The following is a 26,775-nucleotide window of genomic DNA, read 5'->3' as shown; positions in this document are numbered from 1 at the left end:
AGGCACAAGCACTTGTATGTTGCTGCTTTGCTTGTGGATCGGCAATAACCCTAAACCAGTGGACATCTGCTGAGCCTCCTGAGAATTCTGGATAATAGATTTGGACGTCAAAAGTTTTATATTTTTAATTTTTTTGTGCCTTTTGCCTTTTTTTCCTTTCCATTTTTTTTTTTTTTTTCGGATTTATCTCAGCCAACAACGTGAGATTTCCCCCCTCCCCCTTTGCAGGATTCATGCTGATGTATGCAGTCTGTTATAGAGTAAAAACAGCGCATGCCTTTCTGGAGTCAGAATCCATAAATCCTGACGTAGCCTGTGCATCTTAAAAAAAAAAAATCCCTATAACGCCTAGGTATTTAAGTTGCTATGGTCATTCTTATCTTAAACCAAATGGAGAAACTACGGATTTTTTTCTTTATTACAGTTGGATGGGCTGAAGACCTTATTGCTTGCTAAGAGCTGGGGATATATGCATTTATATAGATATACACATCTATATGTTTATAAATATGTCAGTGTGTGAGTATAAAGTGGTGGTTTCTTAGACTAACTGGTTTGACCTTGAACCTGTACCAGTCAAAACAGAATATTACTTTTATTTATGCATTTAATGGATTGAAGAAAGAACATTTTCTCTGTAACTGCGCTAGGGAGGGGAGAGGAGTGGAATATACCTAATCTTATATCTCCTGGGTTTGGCACCATCATTATTGTTTATTCTTATTCTCTAAAAGCAGAATCTTCTGATGGCTCCCTTAGGTGAAGTTGGGAACTATTTCGGTGTGCAGGATGCAGTACCCTTTGGGAATGTGCCCGTTTTGCCGGTGGATAGTCCGGTTTTGTTAAGTGACCACCTGGGTCAGTCTGAGGCAGGTGGGCTACCCAGGGGGCCTGCGGTCACGGACTTGGACCATTTAAAGGGGATCCTCAGGCGGAGGCAGCTATACTGCAGGACTGGATTTCATTTAGAAATCTTCCCCAATGGTACTATCCAGGGAACCAGGCAAGACCACAGCAGATTTGGTAGGTATTATCCTTAACCCTTTAGGGGTCATGCGATGAAATTATGTGCTCCAACTCCGGGCGGGGGGACGGTGGGGGGGAAGGGGGTGTCAAGCGGGAGGAGAGGGGGTTTGCGACGGGGTCTGAGCAGCCGAGGGGGAAAAAATGGAAGGGGCCGGGGCCGGGGCCGTAGCCAGGCGGCACCGCCGCAGCGGAGCAGGAGCCCTCGCCAAAGTCGCCGGGTGCTCGGTAGCGGTGGTCGGGGGGCTCCGGGGTTCGCTTCGGGGCCGGGAGGGGGGTGGTGGCGGTGGTGGCGGTGGTGGTGGTGTGGGGGGGATTTTTTTTTTTTTTTTTTTTTTTTGCTCAGGAAGCAGCAGAAATTTTCTACGGAACGCTTGCATTTGGCGAGTTTAAAGGGGTTTTTAATCATTAACCACGCCGATTTCAAACGCCCCGAGTTTCCTGAAGGGAGTGGCTGTCGCCCTGTACGCAAATGAACGAGGGCTTTCCTTTCGGTTTCTCTCCCCATCACCACCTGCCCCGGTGGCAGATCCGGCCCCTGCCCGGGCTCCCTGCGAGCAGCCCCCGGCGGCGGGCGGCCACCGGCCGGCCTCGGGGCTCGCAGCCCCGCCGCAAAACGCTCCCTGCTCGCTGAGAGCCGCCGGGGGACAGGGCAGGGTGGCTTTTTCTATTTCTGTGACTCAGCAGCAGGGGTTGGAGGGCTCACGGCTCCGCGCCGCTTCATTCCCGCAGCCTGGCTGCTCGGGAGCGCACGGGCACGCACCCGCGGCCACGCACCCGCGAGTCCGGGGGGGGACTCCCCCACCCAGCCCCGGCAGCTTGCAAGTTCCCTAAAGCAGCCCGCAGGAGCCGATTCTTTTTTTGGGGTTTTAAGGAGGGGTGAGGCGAATGCACCAGGTTAGCTAAGCCGCGCTCCCAGCTGTTGGAAGGAGTTAACTTGGGAGCGAAGCAACCTGACAGCGCTTACACTCGGTCGTAAAAACAAAGTCCCGTGGTGCTTTTTATTTTTATTTATTTATTTCCCCCCCCCCCTCCTTTGCCTTTTAATGCCAGATGTTGAACCCTATCTAAACCGTGTTTTATTGCTCGGTGAAGCTGTTTAGATAATGCCGGTGTTGCAGGGGGATGATCGCGAAAGGGCGCCGACGGTAATCGGGGGGGGGGGGGGGGGGGGAAGGGAAAGACAGGGAAGGGGAGAGGAGAGGAGAGGGCTGGGGCTCGCATGGTGGCAGGTTCGTCCTCCATCCCCCGCTCCCTGCCACCCTCAGGCCGGCTCCAGGCTCTGCCTCCCTCCCCCGGGCGTGCTGGGGGGAGCGGAGGGCACAGAAAGTGCGGAAAGTGCCGGGCGGAAGGGAAAAGGCGGTGGCGTAGCGTGGGGACCGGAGCGATTCGGCATCAAGGCTTATCATTTTATTTATTTTATTATTATTGTATTTTTTTTTTTTTTTCCGAGACGCTGCGAATAGCCGCAGGCACAGGTTTCCCCCTGCTCGCTGCGGGCTCGGAGCAGGCTCTGGGGAAGGGGGGGTCCGGGGGCTGCTGCGGGGGGGTCCGGGGGTGTGTGGGGGGGCCGCCGGCAGCAGGTGTAGGGCGGCGAGCATCGGCAGCGGGGGCTGCTTGGGGCCGGCACCCCCGGGGCCCCGCCGCCGTCCCCTGTCCCCCCCCTCGGGAGGAGGCCGCCAGCTGCTGCCCCCCTCCGCAGTGACCGCGTTATTCGAGGCGTCCGTGGTTAAAAATGGCTCGCCAGCCGCAGTTGTAGGGAGCTGAGGATGCCGAGGGGCAGCTCCCCCAGCCCTGCAGCGCTTGGGCTTTAAATAGATTTTTTTTTCCCCAATCCCTTTGCCCCCCACCCCCAAATCCCCTCATATGGGAGCACCCCGGCGCTAACTCCTCGCCCAGGGGGATGCTCGCCAAAGCCGTGGGATGCGACGGGGCTCCGGAGCTTCTTCGGGAGCGGGGAGGGCTTTTTGTAGCGTTGTGTTTGTCGGGAGGTCACCGGTTAGCAGCTGCTATTTGGGTTTCGGTGATGGCAAAGCCTTGCGATTCCCCTGGGAAGCTCCCGCATCCATCCCAACGCCGGAGCTGCCCGGGGGAGAGGGATCCAACTTGGTCGCCTCCGAGCTTGCGAGGGGAAACCTGCGTGGGGGGGACGAGGCTAGAGGGAAGTTTTCCTCCGGGAAAATAAGGAGGACAAAGAGAAGCCCGGGGGGGCTGCAAGGAAACTCTGCTCGGGGCTCTGCCCGGTGGGAATCCCCCTCCCCGCACACACACGCACACACCTCTGGAGAGACATCAGATAAGAGTAATTCTTTTGTGATGCTATGTTGGATGCGTGCCGATTGCATACAATAAACCGAGCCATATTGTGTGTCTATACTCGCCCGGCTCTGGGAGCCCTGGCATTTCGCAATTCCTGCAGCAGCAGCAAGATGTCCATCTCGGAGGGAAAAGCTCCCCGGGGGAGCGCAGCCTGGTGTCCCCCCCCCCCGCCCCTCCATGGAAAGCGGTCTTAGGTGATCAAAGCCTTATCTCTGCTAGGTGACAAAAGAAAATTCTATTTATTTATTTATTTATTTATTTGATGCAGTCTCCTTTCGTCTAAGGGCATTTGCCACACAGTGGAGTCATTGTAAATTCAGGAACTCTGTAACAGCGGAGAGGCGTGCCTCTGTGCGTCAGCACAAGTACTGCATGCACAGCATTAAAAAAAAAAAAATAGGAGCATGCAGGGAGGAGAAAAAAAAAAAAAAAGAGCTTGTCAGCAGGTGACCTCCGCTCCCCGGGACCTGCTGCTGCAAGGACCCGATGCGTTCATCAGCTGCAGGAGCCGAGCAGCTGACCGTCCTCCTGCCTCCCCCATTGCCCTGCATGGCTCTGAGGGGGCTTCAGCACTGGGCAGGGGGCCTGCAGGCCCCCCTTCTGCCCCCCAGTCCACTGCTGGATATGGGAGGATGGGCTGCTTCTGCCCCCCAACACCCCCAGGCTTTTGGGCTCTTGGGAGATATGAGGGGCAGGTTGTAGGGAGGCAGTTTTTTGGGGTGGGGGAGAAGTGCCCTTCACTCAGCCTTTGGTGGGGGTGCAGTGGCAGCAGTAAGGAGAGGCTGTGGTGCCCCCTAAAAGGGGGTGCGCTGGGGTTGGGGGCTCACTGTGGCAGCCTAAATGTGAAGCAGGGCCCTGCTGCCCCTGGGGGAGCTGTGGCCCTCTGTGTGCAGCCTGGCCTCCCCATGGGCATCCTGTGTGGCAGTGGCGACAGCAGTGATAGGCGGGAGGAATCACAGGTGGGGGCTCTGCTCCAGCTGAGCGCCCAAACTGGGGTCTGGGGAGGCCAGGGAAGCCCCAGCTTTGCTCCCAGCTTCACTCAGTATCACCCTCACCCCATTTGTATTTTGCTGGACTGAGGGCAGCATGGCCCTGCCTCTGTGGCCTCCCTTCCCTGCGCTGGGCACCTTGCTGCTGCCTCTGAGAACCCTGCAGAGGCTGGCAGAGATCCTTGCTTGCCGTACTCCTTGTCATAAATGGGGCTTGGGATGCCGAGTGGAAGCTACGCTGCTTCAATCCGGCAGCACAAAAAGGGCCTATATATAGCAAGAGACAAAAATGTGCAAAGGGCGGAACAAACCACAAAGGTCCGTCATTGGGAAGATGCTCATTGCTTAGAGCTGAGGCAAATGTGTCCTGTAGCTCTGTGCGATGCCAGAGCTCAGTGGGACAAAAGTGACAATTTCATGTGCTGTAAGTGACCCGTGGCAGGACCAGCCCTACACGGTCAGAGGGTGGTGTCCTGCTGGTGTCCAGCCAGGTCCTGAGCTGGGGCATGCAGCAGAAGAGGCTGGTGGGGATATGCAAGGAATAATTTCCCCTCAAACTTTCTTCCTAACCTCTTTGTGGAGCAGCAAGTCTTTGCCTTTAAGCGGTTTCATTAAAGTAATTGTCCAGTGCCTGACAAGACAGTACTCAGGATCCATGTACTGAGATGCATTTCCTCCCTCTTTCTCTTTTCTCCCACATTTTTAGCTATAAATAGGGACCTAGCTTTTAAAGTTTGGGGCTGTCCTGATTTTCATTTGGTCCAGCCTCATTTTGAAAGGTATATCTATTTTAATATCTGGTTCAGATCCTGTGCACTGTCACTGTATTACAGAAATGATAGAGCGAAAAAATTCACAAGAGTGCTGGGCCAAATCATGCAATCCTTAAACTGTCAAAACTTTTGCATGACTGCATGGTTGTCCCCAGATATTCTCATGAAGACTTAGCAGCATGGCATGTAAAACTTTCTGTGAATAGTCTGCTTAATGTTTTAAATGAACAAGTCCCTATTCTGATCTCAAATGTGTGGATGCTCTTTGCCAAGGACCTTAAATTTGTCTTGTGCACTTACAATGGGATGTGACAGTGCTTTTTTTGTTCTTTTGACACACTAAGCAGCATGCACACAAATATTTGAAACAAGGACAGCAATTAAAGTCTACATTGATATTGATGTGAAAGATGCCAGACTCACTGACTTAGCTGCAATGTGGTATAATACACACTTCACATAAGACTTAACATCAGTTAAAATTGCTTGGTAATATGTATCAAGTAATATGATAGTTTGGTAAAAGCTTTACAGAAAAGGCCTTAGTAAGAAAGCTGGATGTATTGCATGTCCGGATATAATGGGAATGATTAAATTGTTTCAATGGATCGATTGTATCTGAGATACTACACATACCAGATAAACAGCACACTGCCACTTTTTATTACTTCAAAAAAAAAATCCATAATTACTAGATATTTCCTCCTTGTATTTTAGGATTAGTGCATATGTAGAGAATAATTTAAGATGCCCAGGCCTTAAAACAGGGTTATCAAAACAATAAGACTATGGTGTTTGTAGTACTGAATAATATATAAGGTAATGATCAATAGTCCCTTACAGGGAATACATTTCATCTTTACATTAGCTTGGCTATAAATTTTCCCTATTGGCTTCAACTTGTGCTTTGTTAGATTTATGTGATTCATGCCTGTTATTGATTAGTGCCCAACTATTTTGTGGGAGATGCCAAATTAATTGTTCAAAAAATCCATGAAAGTGCTTTTTTATTGGCCACGTGAGGCTCAACACATACTATACTGTTATTTTATTGTTTCATGCAAATACAATTCCCAATAAGCTTTTAAAATAGTTACGTGGTGTGGTTAGACATGAACATTCACAAAATATATGGAAAATGCTACTCTGTGCCTTATTTTGTGGCTCAGAAAGTAGCATTGTGCAGTAGTGTGCTTCTGAACATTGCTGGATAACTCCTGCGAGATCTCTACATGAAAACTCCAGAATAGGAAGCAATTTCCACGTGTTCCACAAGAAATCTAGCTTTTTGTGAGGTTTGGCTGGTAACATCCTCACCGAGGAGGCAAGCAGCTTTCAGGGAAGGCTGCCAACAAAACCCCAGACCTCAGAAGCAGAGGAGCTGGTGTTTGAGTTGGTGCTCACTCCACTGTGCACAGGGATGCTCAACCTGGGAGCTTTGTAGGAGTGCTTCCCTGCAAAATATTCTAACCTGCAGAAAGCTTGCTATTGAGTGTAAAGGAAGATGTAATCAATTGTGTGCTATCACTTAGCTCTAGAACATTTTAAGTTTCAATTTAGAGATAAGTAAAAAAGTAATATAGTGGATGTTTAATATCTAGACAAATCAGTGTGAGCCTCTGAACTGTATTACAGATTTCCATTTCTCAAGCCTCTGGAAGATGACAATGTGAGTAAATCTTTCCATGTATTCCTGATTCTTTGATGCCCAGAAAGTAGATATTTTGGTTCCATGTGTAACTTTATTTTCATCTCACAATACTGGTTCAAGCGTGTTTTTTTTTCTTTCTTTTTTTTTTTTTTTTCTTCCTTTTTTTTCTAAGTTACTTTGCAAGACAGATTTCATAGGTTCTTTAATAATAGTAATTTTGGTTATCTGAAAACGCGACTTTTTTCTCTTTGAATGCATGAGCGTTGTGCAAATTGGAATACTGACAAGTGCAGTATGGCTGAGCTTCAGGTTTGTTTAGAAACGGTGAGAAAGATTGAGAATAATCTTTAATTTGATACATTAATGCTGTCTGCAGTGCATCACTCTAGCAGAGACTTAAAGGACCTAACCATTCAAGGATCGTGTTTTACGGTGTGTTCATTTGTTCCTAATCTTCCTCCAAACAACTCCGAAAACGGAAAGCACACCTCTGACACCAGCTGTTTGCCACTCAGGGGTCAGTCACATCTGGGAAAGATCTTCCAGTGCAAACAACATCTACACTGTTTGCTTTTTCCTGTATTTTCTAGGTATACTGGAGTTTATCAGTATAGCAGTGGGCCTGGTCAGCATTCGAGGAGTAGACAGTGGACTCTACCTTGGAATGAATGAGAAAGGGGAGCTCTACGGCTCGGTAAGTCCTTGGTTGTGCTGGGCAGTTTAAATGCTTGTGTTTCTTGGTAAAAAATACTTGGTAGCTCCTGCAAGGCTCTGTTGTGTACAAGCACAGCTTCTGCTTGAGATATCTTGCAGTTTAATGAGAAACAAGACTCTGCAGGTGGTGTGCAAGTGAGGGAGAGGAAAAGGTGACAAAATCTGGAAGGCGTGATAATGTGGGCAGATGACAACGTAGGTATGAACAGTGGAGACTGCTGGCCACTGCAGACTGAAGGATGTACTATAGGATTTGCAAAACTGTTGTTTCAGTCAAGGCTTAAATGAGACAAAGTTGTTGCTTTTTGTGTGTAGGCAGAGATCGTGCTAGGAATTGACAAAAGCAAGTCGAGGGGGAGGCAAAGGGTGGCATGTGTGGATGAGAAAATGAGAAATAAGAGTGGGTAAAAGTTATAAAGAGTAAAGGAATGAGGGCAAGAGACTTGGTGGTCTTGTTCTGAAAGTTCATCTGGTGTTCCCTGCAAGGTGGTAGCAGGAATGGGAAGGAGTAAAACTTGGTGTTTCTTGGAGTTAGAATGGCCACCCAGCCTACCTGGAGCTAGTGGGTGATCATCCTTGGCAGCATGGGCTGTTTTGCTGTAGCGGAGTTTGTGTGTGTGTGTACACATGTGCATGTGTGTGAAATGTCTGTTCCTTGGAGCAACTCAGACATCTGGTGTACACAGGGGTTCACATGTGGGGTAGATCACAGGCAGGAAGCAACTGAAGTTGAGTAGGTAACTCCTCAAAGAGTAGAAAGCAACCGTTTCTAGCAGTCAAGTGTCAAGCTCCACAACTAATGAGGAGTAGAGGAGCAGTTGTATCAGGGGAAGAGGGTGTCAGGTCTGGAGGGAAGGCGAATGTGTGAAGCAGAAGGAGGCTGTGTATATGCACAGGGGTTCTTCAGAGGCATCAAGGAGAGGATGGTCAAACGGCCTTTGGGCAAGGCCTGATGGCATAAACATTGCATGGAGAGACACTCAGAAAGGAGTTAAATAACAGTGTGGCCTTGGGTGTAGCTAAAGACCCCTGTGCCACAGGGGGGTAATGGTAACTGGGAAAAGGATGAACTGAATGGGACAGTGGTGAGAGTGGGAGGAACATGAGATGAGCAGATGGTGATGAGCAAATGGATGGAAACAGGAGTGAGAGTACAGCTTCCCGATATACAATGCACAGAGAAGTGTGAGGAAGAAAGACTATGAAGGTCCAGGAGAAGTGTTTTCACAAGAGTATCCAGGTTGATTGATCCCTTTCTGGTAATAATACCTTGTGTGAGAGATGGGAGGTGACTATCTTCTGAGTAAAGAGTAAGTCAGAGGAGGAAGCCACTCCATATCATGAAAGTGTATGTGGGAGGCAGAAAAAGAGGTGGTAGAATGAGGGGCAATTTTGGGATGGAGAGCGTGTGGACAAGGAGGAAAAGGAGACATGCAGACATGGTGGGAACCAGTGAGTAGAAAAAGAGAAAGGAAAAGGATTTATAATAAATGGCAGTATGGGAGAGGAAAAGGTTGCAAGCATGGAGGGGAGGAGAGAAAAGGAATGGATGAAAAGACAGATGTAAACACATTGCTGGGGAAGAGTGAATAAGTTGGTATAAATCACAGGTCCTTTGCAGCTCATCTATGGCATAAAGGAGTAGGCAAGTCGTGAGTACTTGCATGGTTCAGGCAGGCAGCAGAAAGGCAGAAGAGCAACAGTAATATGAACCAGTAAATGTTGAAAATCAATGATAAGAGTAATTATTTAAGCAGATAAACTTAGTCAGTGAATCATGTAAGTTACTCTACACTTCAGATATCCAGAAAAAGAAGGAAATTTGGAGATGACTCAGGTTATTGATAGAGTTTAAATGCATAGACTTTGGAAAGCAAACATTACATTGCTTTTCAGTGTAATTCACGTTTCATGTTTGCAGTATGTTTGACTGCTGGAGTGAATTACTCAAAACTTTTTTTTTTCTTTTCTCCTTAAGGACTATGCACAAGAAATTCTTTGTAAATTACTAAGCTCATTGTGTTAATGAAATAGTTGTTCCATGAAAAGCAGTGCTCATGGAGCCTGCTTTCTGCAGTGTTTGGGTCTCACAGTCCCAAACATGAGTCTCCTTTATCTTTTCTCCCTGCACTAACACAAATTCTCAAGCCTTTTGTGTGTCTTGCACTTAGAAAGAGATGGTGTCAGCTGTCCATGCTCACTGGATGGTCAGTTTGAAAAGATTGCATAGCTCACCACTCCCAGGTGGGACGTGCAAATGATTTCTCTTCTTTACCCAGTTCCTGATTAGTTGCAAAACTGATAAGGACTTAATTTTCTTGAAGATCTTTGCCTCTTAATTGAAACTGGTTGAAAAAGCTGAGGAAGGACTGACAGGCAGGCAGACGGATGGACAGTGTAATTGGATAACCTCTTTTCCCTAATAAATGAGGCTAAAAATATGAAGCCATTTATAAAGGAGAACTGGCAATCTATAGGGCCAGAATGCAAAGTTCAGGTTAAAATCTGATGGATGATATGGCTCATTGTCAGCCTCCAGAGATGGCACATGCTGAAGAGTGATGGTAATTGAATTACATTACTTCCAATGAAATATAACCTCTAATGGCTACTCAGTGTGATGATGCTTTAAAGCCTTGTCAACACTAGCAATCCTAGTGCCTATATTTCAGCAACTGTCAGCTCTGGTAGAAACACTGAGATAAGCAGGCCTCTGAGCAGTTTTTCGTGTAGAAATGGCTGGACATTTTTAAGTGACAGCATTTTGCTTTTGGTTTTGGTCAAAAAAAAAGGGGGGGGACAATTAACTGAAAATGAAGTTCTCTGGTGGGAATAAATGCTGCAGTTTGAGCCAGAAGTAAGTAACATCCAAGACAGGACTTGCTTTCCTGTGGTAGAGAAGATCAGTTCTGCTGAAATGAGCCTCTGATATGGGAGACTGAGGTTCAAAGTTTTCACCCAAATTATTCCAGGGGGTCACCCAAGCTGGACTGCTCTGTAGTACCAGCAAGTTCTCCATGCTCTGCCTGTGCTGGGTGGTGGGTGCTTTTCTCTTGTTTTTTTTTTTTTTTTTTTTTTTCACCAAAGGCCATGAATAGCATCAGGTTTGTCATGGAGCAGGCACAGTTGTGAGGCTGTGAATGTGTTTTGTAAGGTGGGAAAACTGTTTCCCTCTTACAACTGAATAGCAAGATAAGAAATTCCTGGTCTTGCTCTACATCAGCATTGTGGATCTACACAGGTGTGTTTCCGCAGGGATTCAGCACCACTGAACTTGGTAGTGCTGGAATAGGTGCCCTGTGTCTGTGGCAGTATTGAATTTATATTCAGATTTCTTTTTTAAAAATAATGTATATATATATATCAGGTGTGAATCAAATTAGCTCCCTGAAAGACATGTCCTTCTATATATGTGTTTGAAACATTTGGCACAGGAGGATTTTTCCCAGCATATTTGTGGTGCCGCTGGAGATAGGACATATGGTGAAGCAGAGCAGCCAAGATGGGTGATTGCCGCCAATTTTCATGAAAGACAACAGTAAAGGCAGCTTCAGCATATCTCGATCCAGACATGATGCTCTTGTCTTTCTGAAAGTGCTGCTTTCCCCATAAATCTGAATTAGCTACACAACGAATGCTCTTCCCAACTTGCCACCTTTACAGGGGGCACTTCTCTTGCATCTTCTGTTTCAAAAAAGTTCACCGACTGTCATGCTGCTCTCAGGACCATGCACACAGGGTGCCTGTTCCCAAGGTCCTCCCCATCCCACGGACTGAGCTAGGCAAAGCTGAAGGTACATGTGTGTGGTAGAATGAGGAAGCTGGTGGTGGCTATGTAGTGATGACTTGGAACTGGTTAGTGACAGCAGCTTTCCCTTCTCTGTCTAGCTCTTTTCCTGCTCTCCATTTACCTTGCCTTCCCCTTGCAGCCTGCAGCCATGACTCATCATGTTTCACAACAGCTTCCATGTTCCTGATTGGAGAGCAGGAAAAATCCATACTTCAGATAGGATCCAGAGGGTGTTAAGATGAGACATGAAGACCTTTTTCCTTCCTGAGCATCAAACAGGTCTTGCCAAGGCCTCTGGCAAGAGTGTCAACAAATGTGTCGTAGTTGTGCTCCTTGGTGCCATGTGGTGAGGATCTTCCTGCTCAGACCCATGACGTTCATGTTTTCATGGGCTGTCCCCAAGCTCACACTGCCTCACACCTCTTCCCCTGGGAGTTGGTGCCCCCATGACAGGCAGTGATGAGAACCCATGGCATGGGGTGCCCATCATTCCCACACCAGACTGTCCTCTCATGGCAGGACCATGGGACACCCTCACCCCCAACGTCTTCTTCTCTCTCCTGGGCTCTCCTGCAGTAGAGAACTGTGCTGCATCTCACTGCTGGCAACCATGCCCCATCAGTCCCCTGTGGTCACAGATCTGCCCCTCTCCTCTTCTCCACAAATACTGATGTCTCCATTGCTCCATGTGTCCTTGGAAAGTGGCAAGAGGCAGCACAGGCTGGATGGTCCAGAGGAGAAGTGGGAATGGGAAGATCTGGAGCAGCTAGTTACATGTAGGGCAGCTGTGCAACGGGGAGGAGGAAGAAAGAAAGAAGGAAGTGAGGTTGTTAGAGAGGGCTGGGAGCATTTGGGAGGAGAGGAAAGGGTAGAGAGAGACTTCAAGCAACTGGGACAGAGCTGAGGAACCCACATTTGGGGCTGGGGGGTGAGGTCTCAGATTCAGCCTTACAGGTTGCATGTGGCACAGTGAGACTTAGGACTGCTCATATCAGGGTAACGCATTGCTGTCCTTCAGAACCGTAATCTTGTTTGTCCTGATGTTTTCAGGACACTGAACCTGCCTTTTGCTCCTAAAACTATTAGGGAGAAGGTGGAGGAGGGGAGAGAGAGTGCTGTCCTTGAAGAAACATGTTTTCCTAGTAAGTGTGCAGGGAGGTGACGATACGCCTCTTTATTGTCCCAGCAGCTGCACCTGCAGGGCTTTGTGCCCTTGTTTGGGTCCCTACAGAGCTGGAAGGACTCTGCAGCTACAGAGACGGGTGAGCAGAAGCTTTTGAGGAAAAAGGGACACATTTTTGTAGTTTACTGAAAATGACTTGGTGTAGGTGTTGCTGCACTCTAAAAATACCTTTTATGTTCCCATGCAAACAAGGGAAGGGAATTGTTCAGCCCTTCAAATGACAGGGCAAGGTGCACGGAAACAACACGAAGAAATAAACAGGTTGCAGGTGCATGTTGGGAGCAGCTGTACGTGGTCAGTGCAGGTATCTAAGAATAAGATAGATAATAAAATTACTTTGCAAAGTTGTTCACACTTTCCTGTTAATGTTAAACACCTCTCACCTAAAGGGATTCCATGGACTTCCGATTTATTTATTTATTCTTTTTATAACCTGGATTATCTGCCCATCAGAGTGCATGCAGGCACCTGGGCCTGAAGTGAGCCTGGGAGGGAGAATAAAATGCAGGTTCCTTGAGTGAAGGTGGAGACTTCCAGGTTAAGAGTGGACAAAGCCCAGCAGGGATAATTGCTCTGACAGTCCCTTGAACACCCTTCTGTTTGTGTGTAAAATAAAGTGCCTTCTGCTGTGTGATACAGATGTTGAAGGCAAAGGGCAGCTCCTGGGACAGCAGAACTGAGCAGAATTGCTCAGGGAGACATAGCAGCCCGTGATGAGATACCTGGTGTTGTTGGTTAGCAGCAACAGTGACTTGTGTCTTCCTGAGTACATCTGCTTTAAGCAGGAGAGTTGTAAGAAGCAGGTCTATATGTGATCTTAAAGGGGAGACTTTGAGATTTGAAGAGGATGGGTTCATAAAGGTGTTTATGGACTTGGATGGGAAGTAAACTCCAAACTTGCCAAAAATTCTGCAGAAACAGTGTCCCAGCAAGGATAAAGCTGCAGGGAGGGATTTGTGGTCTAACAGGCCTTGGGCAGAGGGTCTGCAAGGAATAGAAGAAAGGTGTGCTGCAGAAAAACACAGGGCTTGGAGAGAGGCTCAGGGACAGAAACTGCTGTGATGAAGCTGAGTGAAGTTGAAATAGTGTTAGGCAAAAAGTTTTTAAGCTATATAAATGAAATGGGAACAGGAGCCTTTACAAACCCTGTATATAACACATATATATGTATATAATATATAATGTATAACATATAGAGTATCTAATATAATAATAATACACAACCTGCGTGCTCAGGGTGAAGTGCAGAAGCAATCTAGGCTGGCTGCTGCCATGCAATGCACTGCTTGGGCTAGCAAATGTCTCTGATAGATGCCTTGGGTTGGTAACACAGGGCTGGAGGATTCACTGTTGCTTGATGATCCAACAAAGTGGGGGCAGCAGACACCACTGCTGAAAGAAGAGGCTTTTTCCCCCTGAACTACTCCTTCCCTCCCTTTTGCTGGAGTGAGCCTTTCTGTTGCCATGTGGTGAATTGAAACAGGGAATTGGAAATCAGGCTGGCCATGCAGGAGAGTTATGTTCAGCCTCAGTGGCTCCCCGTCCCATTCACTGTATGGCCATATGACCTAGTACAAAGGTGGGAGCAAAGCTGGCCAAGGGAGGGGTTGCTTCTTCCAGGGGCAATGCAGGTAACTACCAGCCTTGAGTGTATGTGCACCTCTGCCTGGTTTATATTTGGCAAGGGCAGGACCTAGGAAGCTGCAGCTCTCAATTTGGCCCAGGTTGTGTGCAGGATATGGGAGGACACAGCTGAATGAAAGAAGAGAGGAGGGACTGTGAGATGGGTCTACTGAAGCTGGATACATAGCTTCAGGCAAGTTACCTTTATTTTTTTATTTTTATTTTTTAATTTTTTTTCCATGGGAATTTCTTCTTCTAGAAATAGGAAATACAGTTGCTCTAATCTGCAGGGCTGTGTTAAGTTATGACCCAGCAGAAGAGAGAATTTGCTACAGTGGGTTAAATGGGAGTTATTCGAAGACTTGTGTGATAGATGACGAAAGAACTGAAAGGAAGACAGCAGTGGGGAGTGTTGAAAGGTATTAGGCTGGAGTGAAGCTATTACTGGAGTTTTTATGGGTTGGTCCTTGGGCTGGTTTTATGCCCTGTTTTTATTAGGGACATTAAACATCTCGTCATAAAAAAGTAGTTGTGTGTTATTGAAATTTGCAGATGTTGCAAAGTTGGGCTGTATTTTCAGCCCAGAAATCTGGCTCATGGAAGGGACTCTGTGACCTGAAGCACACAAAATGTGAGCTCACACACTTGGGGCTCAGGGAGAGCTGTCAGTGCTTCTGGTAACAACTGGTCTAAATGCAAAGTGGGGTTTTGGTCACTTGTGTTAAGGAAGATGAATTGAAACTGGAACAGGTGCAAAAGGGGGATGAAAATGCTATTAAGTGGTAGAGTCTAAAGATCTTGGATTATTTAGCCTGCAGAATGAAAACTGAGAGGATACACTCTTGGTCTGTAAATATGTTGAGGTTTCATGCCAAAGAGAGAAAAAAAGTCCTTGAAATAAAGGACAAGGATGAATTGGTTTGAATGGGTCATAATAAAAGCCTAGGCTGGATAATGAGGGAGTTTCAGTTCAGGAGGAAGTGAGAGTTTGAGCTAGCAAAGAACGTTTGCAGGGAGGTGGGAGGGGAAGCCTCAGCTGCTTTCTCCATACACTGTATGGTAGGAAACAGGCTTGTTTCTATGGATGCTTTCCTCATTGGAGTTGTAGGTCTGAGGAAAGCCGTGAAAATTGAGTTACTTAGGAAAATTTGTCTACAACCTCCTCTCCTTCACCTTTGCAGATAGCATCCCTGAATTTGGATGGGCAGGCTTGCTGAAAGCTGGGTACTGTTAAATGGTGACCCTTAGAGGTACCAGCATTAGGGATGAAAGCAGAAACTGCAACCCAGCCAGTAAAACGATAGCAAGGTGTGAAGGACCCCATGGGAAGAAAGGTCTTTTGAAATGTGAGTACTGGTGTAGGAAAACCCAATAGGTGAATCCATACACCTAATGCAGGGAATCTGGGAAAGCTGTGTGAGAAATTGCAGCTACTGTGGTTTTATTAGAGTAAGACTGGAGTCTGTTTTTTAAATCAGACTTTTACAGATTCTAACACCTGTCACCAGAGAGGGACACCTGCTAATAGTGCCCTGTGGGATAGGTGCTAGACTTTTCCTCTGGTCTTTGATTTTCCTCAGAGGACTTCATAGCAGGTGCTTGCCAGGTCTGAGGTTAGTTTTGTGAGAGAGAAAACCCTCAGTGATCTCCTTACCTTGGTCTCCATGCTGGACTCGGATTATTGCTACATGCCTGGGGCAGGAGAGTGTTAGAATATCTCCGGCGTATTTATATATAAATAAACAGAATTTGTCGGACACTATTTGTATATATAGCTAAGCTTTGATAAAGCAAGATCTTACTTGAACCTTAATTTAATGATTTGCTTTCCCCTAATTAAAGTTGTATAGAATTTTGTATTCTTAAGAAATGGGAGATTAGAGGTGCTGCTTGAGGAGACAGCCAAGGTGATCCACCACCAGGCTGCAGAAAGATGCTTCCAGGAAGGGCAGCCCTGGTTCCCAGCCTCTGCTGCACACTTCTGTGTTCCGCATTGCTCAATACCAGTGCTAGCCAGACTTGTCAGGAGAATAATTCAGGGACCTACAGCCACAGATGAAGGCTTGCCTTTTTTCGCAGGGTTGTTTCTCTGCTGTTTTAGCTCCCTGAACTGGCTTGTTGCCTGTTTGGGCAGGTCGCTCGGGGGGAATTGGCTGTAGTGCTGGGTTGAAGAGGGTTTGGATGCCATGCTGTCAGCACTGGGCAGTCTTAGAGTGGAAGAACAACACCATAAACCTGAACACCATAAATCTGAATCCTACCCAGCCTGCAAGCACTGGGCTTGTTCAGCTTGAATTTCTTCAGATTTGCTTCTCTGCAGTTGTATAGCTCCACAGTTACTGTCGCCCTGAACGTTTTTGGAGCCAGCCTTGTTAGCGATACGGGAGTGTGAAAAGGTTCTGTGCATTGAGTTGATCTGAGAATAGCATGTTGAAGTGACACACTAAAAGAGCATCATCAGCAGTGACATACTGAGATGTGCTTGGGGATTATTCGCTGCATCAGATAAAGATCTGATGTGCTCTGTTTCTGACTCAGGAGCCAGTGGGATGTGAACATGGCACTCTTTTCCACTTCACCATTCATCATTTTCAAAGGCAGAGTAGAAAATGTTTGCCCTGCGGGGACTTCATTAGGGATTTTGTCTAGGTTGGGATTGGCTTTGCAGTTTGAATGTGCTTGGGCTGATCTGCCGATGTGCAGCAATGAAGTTCATTTGTGTCGCGTTCAGAAAGGCTAAGAAATAAAGCTCGTTACAGCGCAAATCCATTTTTTTCCCTTTTATAAAGTACTTTGGCTTCTTTTTCATTCCTTTTGTAATGGCAGACTTCTGCTGTTACTTTTGATCTGAAGATGAGGTTTTAAATCTGTGCTCCATGACCGCTGCCGAGGAAAAACTTGGCTTCTGTTGTGGATGCCACATGCTTCTGAGGTCTGGCCCAGGCTGGGCATCTTTCATCTGCTCAACTTTACACTTCAACACAATTACGAAGGCACTGTAATTGTGACTCAGGAGAAATTTTGACTTGATTCTATTACAGTTGAAATGACACTGACTTTAATGGGAGCAGGATTGGACTGGTTCCTGTAAAACCACCTATTAATTTTATGGTTATGTCAGCAGACCCCAATCAAGATAAGAGCCCTACTGTATTCATCATTTTAAAAACCTAGATCTAGACAGGGTTCCTACCAGTAACTCTGCAATCTAAAGATAGACTTTTAACATATAAACATTTATAGCCCTTGAATACCTAGGCAGATTTTTGGCCTGCTGATGCCTTCATTAGGACAGCATCTAATGTATAATCTGGACTCAAAACAGGCAGCTTAGTTGGGGAAATTTGAGGAAAGCCCTTTGGGTTGCTTTAGAATATACAGACATGGGAAAACAATATTTTGAGCTTTAAACAAAATCATATATATATATTTTTTATTTATTTATTTTTTTCCCATCACACTTTACAAACTAAATTCTTTGGAAGCTCCATGTACTGGAACCCTGTAGACCAACTGTGTGGTCTTTGACCTCTTTATTCACCAATTCTCCTGAAGTTGGTACTATACATCTATTTTGTTTTCGGGCAGATTGACAACTTCTTTCATCAAAGCTGAAATTAACTGCATGGCTTAAGTCTGACCTATTAAAAGAGAGGTTTCACTGATGTGTGTGTGTGGGGGGAACAGGGCAGGTGGCCGAAGAGCCACTTGACTTGCCTAAGCATTTGCTGAAGTCCAGGTCAGCTGTGTCACTGGTAACCTAAATCAGGGCATAACAGCACCAAAGATATGTGGAAATATCTGGGAATGTTTTTTTTTTTTTTTGTCCTACTCAGAAAGTGAAACACTAAAAATTGTGTATCTGGACCCTTGACTTTATGGTGGGATTGCCTCTGAGAAAGGGAATGGGAGAAGTGTCCAAAGAGGCATCTTTGGAGAGGGAGCTTATGAGAACTGCTGTCTAAAGGGTGCAAGTATGACATGCTTTCTTCAGCAGCTGCTCTTTGAAATGCTGGCCTTCCCCTGTGTCCAAAAAAGGTGGGATATTAAAAGGCCTCATTTTAAAACAACTTCAACTGAATATGCAATTAAATCCACTGGGTGAAGTCTCAGAATAGCAGCCCTCTGCAGTGCTGCCCACTGAAGCACTGCAGCTTTTAAAGCCTAATTGGCAAATTTATTGTTTTCCAAGACCCCAGTGATGCATGGCACTTCAGAGAGGAGGACTAGATCTTTCCAAAATGTAGTAGCCTGGGATGCTCTATTGGTTTGATGACATTTAAAGTGTATCCAGATCAACCCCCCTTCCAGAATGACACTGTGGTTAGTGATGTCTGTGTCCTCTGAACTAGCACCTAGCTGAGAGCTTTATATAAAAGCAGTAACAAAATCTGGAGACAGGCTTTTGTTCATCAGCCCTTGACCAAATTGTCTTTCTGAAAGAATAAAACATGAAGTACTTTAATGGGATGAATTTTTATCACGGCATATGCATTATAATTATTTGGTCCCCCAGGCAAAGTGTTTTTTGAAGGGCCTTGAGTGTTCTGCTTTTATGATGATACCTTTGAGCTGATGGATCAGGTGCTTCTCTAACAATGGGTAAATCAGGTTTTGGGGGGTTCTCCCTGAGTGTAAAGGCTCAGGCAGATCAAGCACTTCTATCACCCATGTTGTAATGTCTTGCAGGATGTGAGTTCAGCTGCTCCTGCAGAAGTCATGCCCTTTCTGCTCAAGGAGGGCTTTCTCTCCTTAACCTGGTGTTTTGTGCTTCCATAACTCCAAAGCAAAATAAAATATACTGATGATACCCTTTGATGTTATGCTTCATCTTAGTTCTACAAAACATGATTTATTTAAAATCTCTACCCAGTGAAAAGCTTGACTAGTATTTCAGTTGCACAGGCTAAAGAGTGTGCATCTAGCTGCAGGAGAGCAGACCTGGGCTGACATACATGTTGTCTTATGATAGAAGAGAATTTGTGGAGCGAGGAGCTGGGCTGGGTCAGGTTACAGCTTTCAGTAAATCTGAGCGTGCCTGAAATGGCTCTTTAGTGTCTTAAAATATTTGCTGTCTTTTTATCATTGCAAGCCTGATCCAAGTTCCATTTAAGCTGATGGGAACTTTTCTGCTGTCGTCTTTAAAAATTGGCTCAGGCCCTGTATCAGATTGCATACCACCTTGCTTTCTGATTCTTGGAAGGGTTCAGCCAAGCGTGATGAATTAGATGCTTAGATAACATTGATGACTGCAGTTCTTGATTGTGCCAGGGGAGCCAAAAATAAAATAGAGGTCAGAAGTGTGAATAGTAAATGGCACGGTATGGGTCCGGTCCTGCTGGCGGGGAGGGAGGGGAACACACCTGCTTGTTTGCTGGGTTGTGAGAAGTTGACTTCTTCCTGACGTGCTGTTGCAGCACAGAGAGAGAAACTCTCCAGCTCTCAGAGGAGAGGCACTGTGACAGCGTGTAGGACTCAAGCCATTCCCTGGCATTTTGTCCTGACCTCCTGCAGAAGGGGGAGCAGACCCCAGGTGTTGAGGTGGCAACAAGGCTTCCTCCAGTTCGCTTGGCTGGGCAGATTTAAAGCAAATCTTTGCAGACAGGAGTGTGGCTGCTGGTAGGCAGCCTGTGCAGGCAGATGCAAGCTCTGGCACCGTGGGGCTGCTCTTCCTCTAATGGCTCCGTGTCCGGGGAGGGCATGCATGAAGCCTGACAGCTGCAGCAGACTTCAAACCTCCAAGGAGTGGCTACCCTGAAAACCAAGGGCTGCGGATTTGGCAGTGGTGAAAATGGATGGAGGCCTAATTGGCATCTCTGGCTTCTGCAGCTCATGGCAAAAGAGCTCCCTGGTGTGCTGGGATAACGTAGTGCTGGATCCCTGTCTGCTCCATCCAGGGGAGGTCCGGGATGGTGCAGAGGGCATGGGAGCAGGAGAAAAGGGGCAATGGGGCAAAAGGGAGAAGTGATGAAGTCCCTGCTGCACTGACATCTCCTGAGATTTCATTATTGATGCTGAAGTCTGCTTTGTTCAGGAAGCTCTTCTTTTTTGTTGCCTTCATCAGGATATGGAGGCACCACATGTTCTGCGTCTGTGTAGCTGCTTGTTGTAATACAACTTCCAAGGGGACCAGGTTCTGTCAGGTTTTACAAACTTTCTATATGAAAGATATTCATCTTTAAGCACTCTTACAACTGCTTTATGTTAGAATTATAAAATTTTTTTTTTTTTTTTTTTTTTTTTTTTTTTTTTTTTTTTAGTGGGGGTGTATGTATAATAAAAACCTTATACAAATGAATTAAAAATTTGGGAGGAGAAGCTGAGGAACACTCCATCTATGCCAAAGTACAAGGTGACCTCAGGAAGGGAAAATGCAATTGCCCAACTGTGGTTTTGCCATGACCGCCTTGCCTAACTTCTCTTGTCTTGTAAAAAGTGCTGTGGAATACAAAATGCATGAGAATGGCAGCATGGATGCCTGGCTGTTTGCTAGGTCTCTCTTCTGGCCCCACAGGGTTTCCAGTCATGTCTTTGAGGGATCATGGAGAAGCACTGATGCAAACACCCAAAAAAGCCAACTAGTCCTTTTTGCAGACTTTTTTTTTTTTTTTTTTTCATGTTCTGTCAAAATATTAAATGAACAGCATTCTGAAAAAGACTGCTAAAAGAAACCATTCAGAGAAAGCTCTGTGACAGTCTCTAGGTCAGGTGTTCACTATGCAGTGCTTGCCTTGCGCTGCTCTCTGCTAAATTTGAAGGAAAAGCAGCACTGCCTGAGCACTGGGATTTGGCTTCTGATTGTGGTAGGAAATAGTCCTTGCAGCCAGAGACTTCTAAGCTTAGCACAGGAGATCAGACAAAGCATTGGCCAAATGCTAAACTGCACCTTTATTTATGACCACTCTGGATGAATGTTAATTATTAGCTGAAGATAGCGTGTTCTAGAGGTTGTTTGCATTATGGCGTGGGAAGGGCCAACCATATGTAAAATGCATGTGTTTGTAGGCAGAGGAGCAAAGAAAACCACTTCAGAGGCAACAGGGGATTTTTTGCTTGCTTCTTCTCACCACATATGCAGTTTTTATTAATGTCATATAGCCATAATAAGGGATTTGCATGAACTTATTTAGGAGGCAATATGTTTAAACGTGATTTTATTAAGACAGGGTGGTTTAACACAGTGATAACATGCAGCAGATATGTCGGAAGTGCTGACTGCATCAGATACACTTCTCTTTAATAGTTGTTTGGAATTCTGGACTAGGCATTTTCTTGTGAGGTGTCTATATTGAATCAGTGTAGTCATTTACATAAAGTAAAACTATATGTGGTATAGAGTACTTGGCTAAACATGAAACCTCTTTGCTGTGGTAAAAGGCATGATGGTCAGAAGAGGTTTCCTTTTGTCAAGTTACAAAATACATGTAGTTTTAGCTCTGCTAGGTTATTTTTTAAAGAAAATAAGATTGATGAATTTTATACAGGGCCCTGTTCAGTGCTTTCATTTTATGAAGCAGCACTAATGTCTTACCACCCTTTAAAGTCATGAAACCATCCTTTGGGCAGTGTTTTTCCCATTTTCACTTATTTCCAGTTAGCTGCTTCACAGGGATATCTATTTTAAAGACATTGGCAAAGCCTTCATTGTGATAGCTGTAACTCTCTATTAATTTGCTATCTTGCTCTTTAAGGGTCTACTTGCAACTAGATAATATAATTATTTTGCTCCATAGTTAGCTGCTGGAGAATAAAGGAAAGGAAAGGGTTTCTGGGCTTACCTGCCCTGATCAAATGTTATCAGACTTCTGAATTAAATCCACCTTGGTTTCTTTGTCCTTCTGATTTGTGCATCTTTGAACAGTTCAATTATTCAAACATTTTGAGTTAAATAAAAGCTTAAAAACACAGGTGAAGTGTGTAAATGTAGTAAAATAGGGATCGATCGCTTTATAGTGGAATACTCTTTAAAGAGTCCTCACTGAAAACATGTGCTATGTGGTGCAACATCTGATTTATATAATTTTCAGGTCACCTCCTTATTTGGTCCCTGGATTGAACAATTTGCTCAGGGCAGGCAGCCTCCCCTTCCACAGGAATGCAGGTTGCTTTCCACTACTGTTCCACTTGGGTATGTTTGGTATTTGTGTCAGCCTTCAACACAAACGTCTGGTGGCATCAAGCGTGGTGCAACAAAATATTGGCACTGGAAAAATGATAGAGAATCAGTTGATTCTAGAAGTATGGAAAACTGTTAAATTCAAGGTCTAAATCTTGCTTTTTGACAGTGTGTGTAGGGACTTTGTAAAATGCTTGCAGCAGGTTTCCCCTCCTGAGCTGGTGAGGCAGGAAGGTGTGTGTTGGTGGGATGGACAAGCCTCACCCCAGTATTATCCTCATTTTTGGCCTGAATAAAACGCACGTGTCTTCAACGCATGAGTGTAAATGGGTGTTAAGTCATGTTGTGTTAGTACAGGTGAGTGTGCTAGTGCCTTTCAGATCCTGCCTGTCTTGCTACTAGTTAAACCATCATCGTTTGGTTTCCAGGGCTTGGGAATGAAGGTTATGCTGGGATTTTATTCCCCAGATTATTTCTGGGGCCTGATCCAAAGTCACTGGCATAGATTTGTTCAGTGGTCTTTTGTTACAACCAGCATTTCTAGGTGTACCAAAAGGGAACAGTTTAATGAATTTCCAAAGAAATTATTTCACATCTCTGAAAGTGTGGTTGTTAGTGTACCTACAAATCTGAGCCTGCATCCTGATCGTTCTCTGAGGTTCATATTGAAGTATTTCCCTACTGTCTGTACCTGAATTTCTTAGAATTTTAATAAAGGCCCAAAGAGATGTAGCTGTAAGAGGATGAAAAGTAAAAACAGGATGAAATTGTAAAATAAAGATGCAGCTTGTGAGCTTGAAATCCATTGAACTCAGCCAGCATGCGGCACAGTGCAAGCCCTTATTCAAGGTCTGCCAGCTAGGTGCACCACAGCACTGTCATAATTGATCAAACCTGCCAGATAAAGAGAGGCTATTTTAAAATTTCTCCTTCAGGGCACGGGGAAGTACTGTGCGTGCAAAGATAGAAATTTATGATGATGCTAAAAAAAATGCAGATGAAGTGAATAATTAATGAATTCAAGACAGGACTGAAATATCCTCCTAAAATGTTGCTATTTTTAGTAGGGAGTGCTTCTGCAGTGCTTGTCATGTGATCCTATTGCCTTCTGAGAGCAGGAAAACAATTTGAATTAGTTTCTCTTTCCCCGGTGGACCTATAGACCCAGCATATAACATCTCTTAGCATCTGCTTTTGCATTAAAGCAAACAAAGTGATTTTAAACATCATGCAAAATAAAATATTAATGGGAGCTGTACTTAAAGATGATCTTTATAGCAGCTGAATATTTTTTTTAATACTTTGAGGCTGTGCAAGGAGCTACTGCAATGTGCCTAACTTTCAGCTGCTGCAGATGTCTGGTGGTATTCATTACTGCTGCTGTTTCTAGCTGTCAAAGCATACAGAGGCAATTATCAATAGCTGATTGCAGGATTTGGCCCACAGATGAGGAATTAATGTAAACAGATATGTTTTTCTTTTCCTTCTATAAACAGCATGGGGTGTTACTGGCTTTGAGCTACTTTACAGTATCACAGAGGGGCTGAGATGGGAAGGCACCTCTGGAGGCCATCTGTTCCAACCCTTGCTCAAGCAGGGACACCTACAGCAGCTTCTCCAGAACCATGGCTGAAAATCTCCAAGGACGGAGACTCCACAACCTCCCTACCTCACGCAGTAAAAGTGTCATAGTCAGAATGTGACATAAATGATTGTATGCAGCAGCTCTGCGGACCTGCTCACATTTTGGTGCACTCTGCTCGGCTGAGCCTGCAGGGAGGGACATCTGCTGGTGGAACAGCTGGAGATGCTGGGAGGAATGGGGCTGCCATCTTCTCTTCGGCCACAGCCACCTGTATCCATGCAGAGCCGCTGCCGTAGTGAATATGCAAGTGTTCAACGTCCCCACACCCAGCCCTGGAGGAGATTTCTCCTTCCTGAGGAGTGACGAGATTCCCAACACCCATCAGATAGAATCAGGAACTGCTTGCTTGCTGCCTTTCTAGCCTATCAGAGTTGTCACAGCTTAAGTTTAAGAAAAGAAAACAAACAAACCTCAATCCCAAATATTTAGGCACTGAGAAGGGCCCTGACTTTGCAACCCAGTCCTTGACTAGTAGGGGGAGCTCCAGCTGTTTGCTCTCCCCATCTGGGACAGTTCCTGGGTGACTCCTATGAGGTCTATAGGGGCCTAAACAGGACCCCAGCCCCAGTGGGGTGCAGACCCCTCCCAGGGATCATCATGCTTGCCATGCAGCCAGCAAGGTGGTTTGTCACCCCAAGGATGTGGCACTGTGGTACCAGGGGCTCTCATGGTCAGTGGGTGTTCCTCCCACTGGACCTGCTTCACGCCTGTGGAGCAAACCCACTGGGCATGCGGTGCAAGCTGAGGTGTCTTGGCACTGTTAAGGAGAAAGCATTTCTGATCATGTCTTGAAACAGCAGAAAATCTCTGTGCCAAAGCAGGTTGCTTTGGGAAAAAGTTGAGAGCTATGAGTCCTGAGCTGCAGAGGTGATCCCCAAAATACTTTCAGCTCCAGGTTGAGTTGCAAGATTAGGCGATGGTAAGTTTTGTGAAGCTCCTGGGGTAAACCATGGATGGTGGTTTCCTCAGAGGAACTGGAGTTTGAGCTGTGGCTCCTTGGTTGTGCTCAGGTTGTGGGTGTAGGTGCCATAAAAGCTTTGTTGCACCTGGGCCTTGATCTCTGTTTTCCTTTCTCTGTGTATCTACCTAGAAGGACTGTTTTAATTTCTGTTAAGACACATGCACAAAATTCTGTGTGGTGTGGAGTTTTGTATTAATAAGGAGATGATCCTCGACTGGGAGCTGGATTTAGTAGATATGAGTGCTATTTGAGTGACAATGCTAGTTACATAAAAATATTAAATTATCAGCATATATATTATATATATATATTATGCAACCTGATAAGACTATTTGCAGGCTTATTCTTCCCATCTTTCCATCAGCTTTCCCATGCTAGAGGCTAACACTTTTTTTCCCCAGTCTTCCTGCTCGGTGTGAGCATTGCCCAATTCATTCAAAATGAATCAGGTTATCAGGTGACTGCTTTTTAAGCCAACCCTGTTCATTTAGACCAAAAGGCTGGATGTGCAGGCTCAGTGAGGGGGTGAACTGGAAAGAGTGGGAGTCTATGGCTCAGGAGCCAATGAAATGGTTGATGCCTTCAGTAGGTGTCTTCTGTAGGAGAGGACACACACAAGGACAACCCTCGTAAACCCTGGAGGGCTTTTCCTCACCTAACTTGATCATCTCAGCACCTGGGGCTTGTGCTCCTGTTTGAGGCTCCTGTGGGTTGTGGTTCTGCAGCAGAAATAATAAACCAAATCATGGGTATTAAAATCTATCCTTTGTAATGAATGAGATGCATTAAGTATTCCTTGTAATGAAAGGATATAGAGATTTTAAGACCCTAAAGATGTTACCACCCTGCAAAAAAGTGGTGGTTCCCTTTTGTAATGCCTGTTTGTTCAAGTACTTGCACTCATGATTCAAGAAATTGCTTTGAAAAGTCCAGTAATGTCTTGTGAGCTGCTTGGAAATGATCAGAAGTTAAAATACCTGCTTTCATGTTTGTTAGTGCTGTCTTGATTTTGACAACAAAGCTTTTGGAGAACCATTTTTGCTTCACGTATGGTTATCCACCCTTGTGAATGCTTTATGAAATACCCAGCAATATGGCTTTATTTATTTAAAATTGGGAATATTGCAAAGGTTCATTCTGTGAGTTGAGCATTGAGGTACTGTTTTTGAGCAGTGAAATTATCAATTCTTTTAAAAAAAGATTATTTTTGTGGCTAGCTCCTTACCACTTTTTCTTTTCTTTTCATAGGAAAAATTAACCCAGGAGTGTGTATTCAGAGAGCAGTTTGAAGAAAACTGGTATAACACATATTCATCAAATCTATATAAACACGTGGACACTGGAAGACGATACTACGTTGCGTTAAATAAAGATGGGACTCCAAGAGAAGGGACTAGGACTAAACGGCATCAAAAATTTACACATTTTTTACCTAGACCAGTGGACCCTGAGAAAGTACCTGAACTATATAAGGATATTTTAAGCCAAAGTTGACAAAGACAATTCCTTCACTTGAGCCCTTAAAAAGTAACCACTATAAAGGTTTCATGCGGTGGGTTCTTATTGATTAGCTGTGTCATCACATCAGCTCCACTGTTGCCAAACTTTGTCGCATGCATAATGTATGATGGAGGCTTGGATGGAACATGCTGATTTTGTTCTGCACTTAAAGGTTTGTCCTCCTGGAGGAGAGCCTATGCCCACTCGCTTGATTTAGTACGAGAGGGGGAGCGCGAGAGAGTGAGTGAGAGCGAGCGCGAGAGGACGCGAGAGCGTGAATGGGAGTGAGAGAGAGGGGAGCCGAGGGAGGAGGAGAACGGCCTGATGCATGCTGGGGAATGGACACGCTTTTAAATTTTTGATCAGTTGTACTTCGTCATATATCAGCATAGCTGCCATACTTTGATTCATCGGGATTTTTGGCTGGTGGCCTGCTCAAGTGTACGCTGCATTTACAAAAGGCATGGAGGGTGCAGTCTTACTTAGAC

General features: G+C 45.5%; 1 protein-coding gene across 1 annotated transcript; it reads left to right on the top strand.

Moving 5' to 3' along the window:
* The first annotated feature begins 159 nt into the window (after positions 1-159).
* FGF9 (fibroblast growth factor 9) lies at positions 160-26,560 on the top strand. The gene is made up of 3 exons (XM_032204446.1): positions 160-1,023; positions 7,346-7,449; positions 26,036-26,560. The coding sequence occupies exons 1-3, from the start codon at positions 747-749 to the stop codon at positions 26,279-26,281; spliced, it is 627 nt and encodes a 208-aa protein (XP_032060337.1). The 5' UTR covers positions 160-746; the 3' UTR covers positions 26,282-26,560.
* Positions 26,561-26,775: the final 215 nt, after the last annotated feature.

Source organism: Aythya fuligula, chromosome 1 (assembly GCF_009819795.1).
Source record: "Aythya fuligula isolate bAytFul2 chromosome 1, bAytFul2.pri, whole genome shotgun sequence".
NCBI classification, from domain to species: Eukaryota; Metazoa; Chordata; class Aves; order Anseriformes; family Anatidae; genus Aythya; species Aythya fuligula.
This window is presented reverse-complemented; position numbering and strand designations above follow the sequence as displayed.